Consider the following 12198-nt stretch of genomic DNA (forward strand, 5'->3'; position numbering starts at 1 on the left):
AATATGAAAAAGTCAAGTTCGGCTAGGTTGACCCATTTTACTTATTTTCAGTCCTCACGCAAAATCAGTGTGTGCGACTTTATGTTCGTTTTGAGGTGCACGGTCACAATTGTACTGATGGTGTTGGCTACATTTATGCTGCATATGATGTATGTGTCAGTATTTAGAGATTATAGCACTTTTTGACAGTAAATTATGTAGATTTTTAAATTATCTGTACCCAAGCTTGTTAAATAACCTAAATAACATCCAGTAAAGAATGGTGATACCATTAAACATATCCGTGAAGGGTCAGTCTAAAGAAAGTGAAGTATTATCTTGGGCGGAAGTTTTTCGGTTCTTTTATACTGTAGCTTGAGTCCTGTTGCCGCTGGCTGCCATTTGGCCAGCGGTCCATCAATCATCGAAATTGTTCACACGAGCATAAGACCCAACACCCCTCTGAAATGTGAGGCAGTGTTAAGTGAAAGTGTTGATGATCCTGTCCTGCCCCTAGTTGACCTCATGGGACATGGACCTCTGTCGCTCGTGCCGTGATCTCGTCTCTCAAGATCGGTGCGCTTTCATTTGTCCATTGCGGTGACGCACACTGCTGTCATATCGCCCTCAATCACCTGATCCAACAACTGATTTCGGGGACTGAAGCATCTCTGGCAGTTGGCTTTTTTTTTGCCTCTGACAAGGGGAAGGGAGAAAATGTGAAAGGATCAAGAAGGAGAAGGTGAGGGAGAGAAAGATAGAAGATGAGCAGTGAAGAAGAGAAAAAAGACACGGAGAGGGAGGACTGAGTGGAAGCTTTATGCAAGTTGACGGGATAATTCCGCGGAGTGGGGAAAGCGACACCGAGGAGTTACGCAGCGGCGATTTGTCCTTGTTTACTCGAGATGCCTGCCTCTGCCAATGACATCACCTTTACAGTCTGTACGCGGTGTCCTCATTGTTTTACTTTAAGGGTGGTATTCAGTGCATGCGGCATAATATCAGCAAGTGCGATGCATCCCCAGATAATCCGAAGGCCACGCTCGGAACTTTAAGTGCAACCCATCCATCCTTGATAGCAAAAGATAACGAAATGTGACTGTGTTGACTTGGAGAAAAGCAGATGTTGGGTCACAAGCAATTTATATTGTTTGTTTTTGTGTGTTTTTTAAAATTCATTGTTCCGTATTCCTCATTTCATACAATTTCACATTCCATTTGTTTTCAAGAGGTAAGTACAGCACAAAATAATCAATTTCATATGGAAATTAATGAATAAGCAAATATCAATAATATGAAATAGGAGGAACCTACCAAAAAGAAGAAGCTTGTGGAATGTGTGTTTTTTTTTTCTATTCTTTTTTGTACAGTTTTACATTCCATTTGTTTTCAGGAGAGAAGTACAGCACAAAATATTCAATTTTACATGGAAATTGATAAATAAACAAATATGAACAATGTAATGATATGAGGAACTACCAAAGAGTAGAAGCTTGTAGAATGTAGGTTTTATAGTGATGATTTAAGAGTTGAGTACGCTTTAAAATGACAGAAAATGGCAAACCATACAGGAAGACAGAATGTTGATAATATAATGTTACCTAATTCACAAAAATATTATAGTGTTCATAATCGAACCTAAGGTAACAAAGCTCAGTATTAACAATTTGATCAAACAAATTTACTCACCTGAGGTGACTATATCAGGTCCATCTATCTGTTCTTTAAGGTAATGAATGCAAATAATGTGGATGGTTGTAATCCCATTTTTCAAGCACCTGTAGTTCCACCCTTTTTCTTCTGGTCATGGCACACACTCTGTGAGATGAACTTGTGTCAAAGTTCAAGTCCAATGTATTAATTTTAGGCTGTTAGCGATTAGGCATTCCATGCAACCTAGATTTTTTGTTTGTATTTATTTATCTATTTATTTTCTATATTTTATTTATGTATTTATGTATGTATTTATCATAATTATTATTATTGTTATTTTTATTTTCTTTTTTTTTTTTTGGGGGGGGGGGGTGGAGGGGAAATTTTGTGGCATTTTCCAGTCTGTCTAAGGCCAAAAAAAAAAAATTGTTGCATTGGCATAACATGAGATTTTCAAATAGGGTCGGTCGGGCGGATTTTTTTTTTTTTTTTTTTTTTTTTTTTTTTGCTACCTGCATTTTACGTGTAAAACTCGTGCTCAGCTCAGTAAACAGTTACAACTGCTGCACCGAATGTGCTGTGTTCATCTATTCTACAAATCATTTATGAGGCCGATATTACTGGAATTATACCCCTTCACAGAATTTAAAGATGTTGAAATCCCTATCCTGAATGTTTTCACTTCATATTTTACTATTTTGACTTGGATAAGATAGATGCAAATTGACCCATATGTACGATCTTTTCATCGCACACGGCGATCTCTATTACAGTCCCACATATACAGATTCGTGTAAGTTCTCCACACAAGAAACCTATGGCAAAACTGTGCACAATACATCGCAGTCTGAATGCTACGTATACACTGAATCTTGTTAGAGTACGTGTCCGTGTTGGAAACAGATGACGTACTGATCAAGGAAGGCTTATGCGAGGCGCTAGATCTCTCCCTCGTACATCCGATATCCCCAGAGCCGTTTCCACTTCCGGGTTTGTGCGATCGCGATCGCAATCAACAAGATATTTGATATCGATAGCAAAAAAAAAAAATTATAAAAAAACATGGGGTCGGCGGAATTTTTAGGTCGGGCGGGTTACGCCAATGCAACAATTTTTCTTTTTTTGGCCTAATGTACCTCCCCCCAAACAAAGGAGAATTGTCTACATCTGCTGAAATGATTATGATAGATGATATACTCTCTGTATACAGTCCTTCCACATTGTTGTGCGTGAAGATCTTTATGACAGATATCATGCTATATTAGCAACATTCTTCAAAAATTTGATATATATCTCTGAGTTACTATTCAAGCCAATCCATTCCCCTTCTCCCCTCCCAATCTAATAGGGACGATACCGGTAAGATCCTTGAAAATGATTTCTATGGGTTGATATCCTTTTGATGGTGGCTTTAAATACATCCTCCCTCTCACCATAATCGTAGGCCAAGCGTCACATCGGTAGAAAGATGTGAACTATTCTCTCTTACACAAACACACACACACACACACATCACTCGAAGGATCCGGGGAAGATTTGATGAAGATATTCGATTACAGAGATTAAATCACTCAAATTCCATCCAATCGTCCTCTAATGCCATGTATATTTCACCACCGTGGAGTCGAGTTGCAGACTCTGATCTGCTCCCACAAAAAAAAGAAAAAAAAAAGAAAAAAGGAAGGGGAAAGCAATTGATGGGGGTGCGGAAGGGGAATTTCATCTCAAGTTTGCGTTGTGTTATTACTTTCCGACAGCAGTTGACTTTAAGATGCAAATCGATTGAAATTCTCAAATCAAATCTGAGGGGCTACACGCCAGTTTTCTCCTGGGTTGGTGTAAGTTTGGAACATTTATGCATCTACATGCATGTCAGGTACATAGGATGTTCCCACATCCTTTGGCAAGGAGTATATATTATGTCAGAATAAGGATTCCCCGTTCATACAGGTGTTGCCGATTCGTTTTATATATAGACTCTCAAACTGATGTAGACTCACAGTATAGCCCCTGAAAGTATACATATTTCAATAAATCAGATCATATCTCTATAAGATTTTGGCACTTGTGCTCTGTGCGCTTAAGTTCTGCTCCGTAAGGACCAGTACTGATGTGCATGCAAGTTCTAGCTACAGTATATAGGCATATGTTTTTTGCGAATAATATTAAGATTCCATATCAATTAGTTTGGTGATTGCGCACAGGCACCGCATATCACTATTGTTCAAGACGTATTTGCAAAAAAAAAAAATTGATAGTGCGATCATTCAATTGAAGGAATTGGATGATTGACTAGCCTATTTCAAGTCATTTAATATGATTTTGTATATTCTGTGAAATTTACATTTAAACCCCAATAGATAAAAATCAGAGTCGCAAAAAAATTGTTAATGTTTTGCAGATGACATGCCTTGAATTATATTCTACAAATATAGCAAACATAATACTCAGGGTATTGGTACACTTTAATCCTATGAAGCTGTCAGACATATGGGGTTGGTGTCTGGTGCATTGACTGATTTCACTTGCAAATGAAAATGGAAATGACCTGAGGAGCTTTAGAGAAAAAACATTTACTGGCAATAGATTGTTTCTTCTCAGGAAATCCTAACTTGAACTAAGTAGAACAGAGCTCTAAGAATTGACTGACAAAACCTTTGCCAGCTGTGTGTGTGCAGGAGATAATATACAACTGTACAATGTACATGTAAGTACAATGTAGGCCTATGTGAAAGGGATACTATTAGAAAGAAAAAGAACATGGATCTTTCAATTTGTTATCCATCATTACATTTTGATAACCTGTCACAGAGAATACATGATAACATAGGTATAGCAATCTCTCCTAAACTTGAAGTCTATTTGAAATGAATATAGTGATACTATGAGTAGCAAATCTACTGTAACTGAAAATCTTCGTGAAATCTGACAAATGAGAGTATTTTAATAGGCTGCAAACAGGCACACATAATGCCTATTTGTTTTCTTGCACAGCCCCACTGCCATTAGAAATTACTTCCTCTTAGTAACAGCTTCTGTCAGTATATTTCAGACATGTTCAGCATGTCATTATTCCAGATAGACAACTTGTTCAACAAAGACTTGAAATCTGAAAAGTTGCTGTATCGAGAGATTATGATGGTTTCCTAAAGGGCAGGTATCGTTTCCCCTTCAAACAAAAACAAGGCTTATAGGTCTGCTAGTCCACAGGTGACTAGAAACTGGAGCAAAGTAAAAGCCACAGGGGCAACGTTAAATGCTCGAACTATTTGTGACATCCCACATATATAGTCACCAGTAGTTGCTGGTATTTATCTGATTTTCCTGAAAGAATAAATGTTGAAGATTACTGTGTATGTAAAAGTGTTTTGAAACTAATGGAGCTCACCATAGAAATTTATTGCCTCTTTCAGAATTTTTCCCCACACATGACTGGAAGATAATCATTATTGACCTGATTTTCTTTAACTTATGGATGTCCCCCCCCCCCCCCCCCCGTAACAGATGAGCTTTCAATTTATGGAGTCTGAAATACAGAAATCACTTTGTTTCCTCTGTGCTTGCCACAGACCTCGCAAAACATTTGTTTTCACTTTCTGCCGTGCCTCGAGCTCGATCCTGAAAGCTTGATCCCTGAAATTGGGCCCTTCGTGAGGAGGAACCAACCCAGCTCAACTGCAGGGACTGGCGATGTTGATGTAGTCCCTTGCAGAGAGCACATCTGTTCAGGAAATGAGATATGAAAATGTAGAAAAACAGAAAAAAAAACCTCTCTCGTTTCAGTCATGTCATCGCAGCACAAGTGCTGTTGGACCAAGTTTGGACGCTAAGAGTGCCTCCGCTGTCAAACTGAGAGAGTGTGATGGATGAAGTGGTCAAAGAGTTGCTATTACAATCACAACTATTTTTAACTCTGCAATTGTGTCACAACCATTTGTATCAATCATGTACATGTGTTCCTGTACTATGACAATGGCATTTTGAGACATTAATGCTGAGAGGGCTATTGCACCAATGTAAACGCAGACATTTTTGCCGTACATTAATTTTTGCATATTTCATGCAACTTCTGGCTAGCGCAAATTTTAAAACCTGTGAAAATATCTTCACAATTTTCTCTGCACATTGTGAGGGGGTTGATAATTGCACAGCGCAAATTCATGAACCCGCAAATACAGTCTGTTTATGAGCAGCTCAGCGTGAAAAATTAATCACGCGAAAAAAATCAGTGTTTACAGTAAATGTCATTCTTGAGTCAGGGCCATGTTGCATAAAAGTTGACATCAAACATAAGTGAGATCATCAAACATTAATTTGTGAATGCTCAATTCTGATTGGCTGATAGAATATTTACGATTGATTTTCTGACTTACAATATATTTGAGTGCATCTTTTTAATTTATGCAACAGGGCCCTGGGCAAGAACCTTCACTTGTGGAGCCCTACAAAGTGTATTCAGTGTTGACCTGAAAGTTTCATGCTTTGGTTTGCGTAATCATGCCTGAATTTGCCTTGATATTGGTCTTGGGTAATACATTTGTAGCTGTTATGTCAAGTGAAAGTGTGTGGCAGATGCAGTAGGCTTGTTATATTGTGAAGGAAGTCAGCTGATTTTACTTTGATTATAACATTTCTTCATATTTTCTGAGCCAATATATCGACAAAAGGCATTTGAGCTGCTTCTACATTTTACGAAATAATGCCATGTTTTTATTTCATCTACACAAAACAGTGAAAACAGTCCATTCCATTTTCTTTTCATTTTTTATTTTACCACTGATGTCTAGCTCAGTGACCAACTTCCAATTCATACTGAAGTATAGGATATTTTATAGTCTATTCAAACTCAGAAAGAAATCTTCATCATTCTGTAGGTCTTCCTTCTGCACAGACGTACAATGCTGAGGCTTACAAATATTTTGTTAAGATAGTGGGATGTTCCACATTGTGGTGTGTGAGCAATCATGGGCATACCGCTAGTACAATAAACACTGCTAAATTTTATGCGTACAGTTTTACATTGTACATGATGGTTTAAGCAGGCAACCATGCAGCCGTGGCCCCAGGGGCACAGAGCATGGTGGGCAGTGATAAACAGTTGTTGTTTTTGTTCGAGCATTTTTACATTATCATTTACTTCTTTTTTTTTTCTTTTTTGTGTAACCAGACTCTGTCTAGTGTGATAAATATGCACGCCTGGTATCTTGTGCTCCCAAACAGGAAGCTGGCCCGTGGCTGTAGCCCCCACAGCCCAGGGGAGTAGAGAGATAGAGATGGAGAAAGAATAGGGCCGTTTACATTTCTAAAAAATTGCTGTGAGATTCCAAGATTTGTATTAGTCATGCAATCTCAGGTTTAGTCGTGTGTGTGAACACACGCTTAAGTGAACACACGCTTAAATTTTCTGGGTTCTGAGTATTCTGGGTAAAAAGTTCGGGGACATTTCTTATGGATAAGTAGGCCTACTCACTGTTATATCGATTTCTTAAATATTCTGTCTGTAAATAACAAAGAATGACAGTGCAAATGTCTTGTCTGTTGAGTCTGCTCTGTGTGAGCAGAGTATGCATGTACATCTGTATAGCCTTATCCAATGTGCTTTTACGTTCTTTAAATAAATTTATGGGCATTTCTAGTTATCTTCTAAAGGACACAAACAAAAGTTTGAAAAACAGGAGGTCTATATGTTAATGTAACATCAATGACGGAAGTTGTGTAATACCCTGACATCATAATTCATACCATTTACTTTTGTGAGATACATGTGTACATATATACACTCCCCAATGATGTTGTGCAAATAGAGGCTGCTGCCCCTCACGGGTAGTTCTGTAATTCTGGGGAGTAGATCAGAAAGCAACTTTGAAGGTGAGCTTTGAGGTTTTCATCTCTTTTTACACTTCCAATTTTAGTCCAATTATTGTTTACACCACCTTTAAAATACCCACCAATGATTGCTCCCTTGGTTTCATTTTTAAACTCCAGCATGCACCGGGTGTGCCCAAGATCCTGGTAGGCAACCGCCTCCATCTTGCCTTCAAGAGACAGGTCAGCGGGGAGGAGGCCCAGGGGTATGCCCTGCGTAACGACATGGCCTACTTCGAGGTCAGCCCGCTGTGCGACTTCAACGTGACAGAGTCCCTGACGGAGCTGTCCCGCCTCGTCTTGAAGCGCAACGGGATGGAGAGGTTATGGAGGACAAACAAAGGTAATGATGATGACATTAAAGGATTAACTACTGGCAATTCTTTAAGGTTGATAGCGTATTTTATTTCCTTTTAGAATATCACTCTGCTTTTTTGATAAAGTGAAACAATGGACAAAATTGTCATGTGTTCACAGAATTATACAATACACTACAACATAGACAAGTGTGGTCAGTCTTCTGACTACTACAAAATAAGAATGAAATTGGATTGAACTTCCACTAGTGTCTTCACCAGAATTCAAACAAAGGTAATGATGATGACATTAAAGGATTAACTACTGGCAATTCTTTAAGGTTGATAGCGTATTTTATTTCCTTTTAGAATATCACTCTGCTTTTTTGATAAAGTGAAACAATGGACAAAATTGTCATGTGTTCACAGAATTATACAATACACTACAACATAGACAAGTGTGGTCAGTCTTCTGACTACTACAAAATAAGAATGAAATTGGATTGAACTTCCACTAGTGTCTTCACCAGAATTCATGGTAATGAGCAAGTGTGAATGTGGGACACAATGGGGGGAAGCCTTCTGATTACATTTGAAACTCCGGAGACAGATGCATGATTTTTGTACTGCATTGTCCACTAGCAGTTTAAAGCACAATTCTTCAATAAGAGAAAACATGTGAAACTTGAAAGTTCTATAACTTTTTTCTCTCAGATCTCATACTGATAAAAATATAGTAAAATCCCGTTTGCCGGGATTTTACTATGTAATTGAAGTCACAATCAACAATGAAGTCTTATAAAAACAGTGAAGAATTGTGATGTTTCAGGTGCAACAAGCCTATCCATTTTTGTTTCCATCTTTGGATCGATTCTATTTTGATGTATCATCATGCACTCGGCTATTTAGGCTGTTGACAATGATCAAGCTAACTTATTATTAGAGTGGAAGGCCTTCATAAAAAAAAAAAAAAGCATGATTCCAAGTGTTGACAACAATATGAACAGTTTTCCTAAAATTCCATTCAAATCACCCAAACTGCAGCCCAACCTAGAGGTGATATCAAAACCCTTTATAGAAGTGTTGACATTATTTTTTGTCAAGGAATAACCGCACATTGATATGACGGCATGACTGGAGAAAGAAATTTGGAAAATTTTATACAATATGGTCATTGACATGTCAAAAGGTCATCCCTGGCCATTTAACCACTTCCTGTTGATGCTCAAGGTGCAACAAGCCTATCCATTTTTGTTTCCATCTTTGGATCGATTCTATTTTGATGTATCATCATGCACTCGGCTATTTAGGCTGTTGACAATGATCAAGCTAACTTATTATTAGAGTGGAAGGCCTTCATTGAGCAATATTGTCAGAGCCCCAAGAAGAAATTGGCTTGTTAGCCTCTAAATAAATAACAGCTCTTGTGGTAAGAAGAACAGCAATGCAATTACAGCGTCTATGTGACACAATTTGCGCAATGACGTAAACAATTGTAACCCGTGGCAACTTCGATATCAAGTATGCATTGCAAAGCAAATAAATGACCTCAAGAGATAACTTTCTACCATTTGAAGGGTAGAGTTTAGCGTCTGTCACAGTATGAGCATAGTGGTATAACAGACATTGCTCTAAACTTTTAAAGGGAGAGGTCTTTGGCTCAACTCTTGCCCAATGAACGTATCCTCAGACGAGATATGTTCAATATCCACAAGCAAATCTTGACGTCTCTCTTCAGCATGGCTTTTGTCTGAGCAGCTGCTTGTTAATCATTTTCATGGCAGTATTGGTCATAGTAGGCCATTAGTGCAATATAGGTTATTATCATCTATATAAGACGTTTTAGCGGCGCATTAAAAACGCGTGATGTAGTGCGCTCATTTTTTACCGTTCAATATCAGAGCATATTGAACGAAACGCATAGACCAACGTATTAATTCCCATAGGCTACCGTGGTTACTTGCTGTTCAAGATCACACCATATTCAATTCTGTCTCGTCTGTTGCGCGAGCGCTTGCTGAATGCCCAAACGCTTGCTACTAGTGCGCGTCATTTTGTTACAATTCACAAGCGCGCAAACATCTTGCTAGTTGCTTGTTTCATATGCAGTTTTAGGGGCTTCCCCTTTTCAGCGCTGGGACGTGACTGCCGCGAGTCAACTTCAAAGACGAGAAGAAGCCCGGTAATTTTGAGCAGTTTATGCTTGCTCTACTTGATAGTATAGATGATAATAATTATATTGGATGACCTTGATTCATGGGATAGCAGGGAATATTGCACTCGTTAGGGTCAATATTGCACTCATCTTCAATTCGTGCAATATTGGCCCTAACTCGTGCAATATTCCCCGGTATCCCATTCATAGCCATCCAGTATAATATAAATGTTAGTGGTGTTACTTAAAAATATGGAAGTTATGTTTTCAGGCAGAAAAAAAAATGGACGAAATTCAAATGAAATGAAATTTTTTCTCCTCTACTCCTTGCTTCTCTCAGTGTTGAGTCTTCAGGACTGTTGCTGTCGCACCATTGTGAACTGTACTTCAACCTATGCCATTGACAAGCTGCCAATCCCCATTTCCCTGCGATCGCGGCTGAAGTCGTTCGCCGACGCCAACCACATGCACCGGTACATGCTGCCTCCGCCAGACATCCGCTCCAAAAAGCGGCGGACGATTCTCAATGCCCAGGACCCGCCGTATTCAGCGCGAAAGAGCTGCGTGGTGTCGTGACGGCCGGAGATGTCCAGTGGTTGACCGCTTGACCCTGGATCCATGGAGAGCAATGGACTCTTGTCTTGAGAGAACAATTTTACAAACACAGAAGCGAGCCATTTCTTAGTGTTTTGTAATTACTGTTTCCTTCACAGAAAATGCATGTGCTTTGCAATATCTTGTTTTTTCCTTTAACTGTGTCTTTTTCTCTATTTCCATTTTGTATGGGAAGATTTGATTTCCACAATTTGCCACTTGGGAACCCTGTGCGCTCTTGAGTAGTTTACCCAGGAAGCCTTTGTAGAGCGATGCTGGATTTGGAGACCATGATAGAGCGTATTCTCTGCCACAACCTTATAAGATGCAATCATCTGTTATATTGAGATATAATATGTATCATTATTGTTATATTGCCCTTCTTAGTCATTGTGTTAAGGGCATGTTACTAGATCCTGTGCCATTCTTAAGGAGTCACTGTGGGGGCACAGTGTTGAGCTCATTTTGTGGTTGATATCAGATCGTTCATTGTGACGTCATCAGAACCTATTGTCTTGTTGTTGTTTTTTTTGGGGGGGATGAGTGTTCTTTGTTTTGTTATGTTGAGACGACTTCCTCTTTTACAAACCTTAAAAGTTTTGCTTAGAATTTTTCAGTGACATTGTCACAAAACTAGGGAATGCCCCTGTTCCATTAAAACCAATCAGAGAATGTAACAGCTCATGACTCTTTCAATATCACACGACAAGGAAATGGTCTACATTGTAGCTGTCACACATCATACCAATGCTGTGTGTACCAAAACATGTTCTCATGCACTGTAAACGCCCGGGTGCCATCTTTTGACTGTCTCAGTCTTTGCTGTGTGGTATCTTCACTCATCATGTTGCCAATTTGCCAGATCCTTTCAATCCTCAAAATGTAATACACATTAGAGATACAACAGTTTTAGGGCTGAAAGGAAAAAAGAAAAGTATGTGCATAGCTGCTCTTGTGTAGATAGCATAATAAAATGGGGCAATAAACATTCATTTCACTTGCCCAATGGAGCAAGTGATTTTCATTTGCCAAATCAAAGAGAAATGAAAAGAGATGGTAATGACATAAATCAGAATATGCAAGATGCGCATTGGTTATCACTGCGAAGGGAGAGAATGTTAAGAGTGCACAAGTAGTTAACTACAGGAAGGATTACATTACTCCACTTTCAGACCAACCAAATTATAGATGCCTTTCTTTTCTGTCATTTATTTATTCATCCTTTATGTAGGATGGTCGTAGCACTACAAAGCCTCTTCGAAATATGAATAAGAAATAAATGGACGCACAATTTGATAATCAAAGATCCTGTCCAATGAAAGCCTGAAGAAGTTTGAAACGTTTGTCATTGCAATGAGTGAGCTCTTTGATCCATCATACACATGCGCAAGATGCATAGTGTTGTGATTCCAAATGTCGATGTGTGGGCAAAATGGTTGGAAGTTTAGCAGACGATGCTTAAAGCATGTGTAAAGGCACGTGAACATCATTGTGAAATGTGTTGTTTTTACTGTAACAGTAGAAGTAGAAAGACACATCATAGGAATGTAGCGAGCATTCACATGTTGTATTTTCAGTGACAACCCCAGAAGCAAACACTGCCAATCATTGCATTGCAGTCTGAAACTTAGGCCAGAGAAATCTTGTGAGGAAGCA

General features: G+C 38.8%; 1 protein-coding gene across 2 annotated transcripts in view; it reads left to right on the top strand.

Annotated features, from left to right (window-relative positions):
* The window catches only part of LOC140231385 (ras-related protein Rab-40C-like), a 70600-nt gene extending 59286 nt beyond the window's left edge, over positions 1–11314 (top strand). For both annotated transcript variants that reach the window (XM_072311512.1, XM_072311511.1), the window contains 2 exons: positions 7618–7840; positions 10289–11314. In XM_072311512.1, coding sequence (XP_072167613.1) covers positions 7618–7840; positions 10289–10524 — 459 coding nt within the window. In that variant the 3' untranslated portion in view covers positions 10525–11314. The remainder of the gene's footprint in view (positions 1–7617; positions 7841–10288) is intronic.
* The last annotated feature ends 884 nt before the right edge of the window (positions 11315–12198 follow it).

This window comes from Diadema setosum, chromosome 8, assembly GCF_964275005.1.
Source record: "Diadema setosum chromosome 8, eeDiaSeto1, whole genome shotgun sequence".
In the NCBI taxonomy this organism is placed as follows: domain Eukaryota; kingdom Metazoa; phylum Echinodermata; class Echinoidea; order Diadematoida; family Diadematidae; genus Diadema; species Diadema setosum.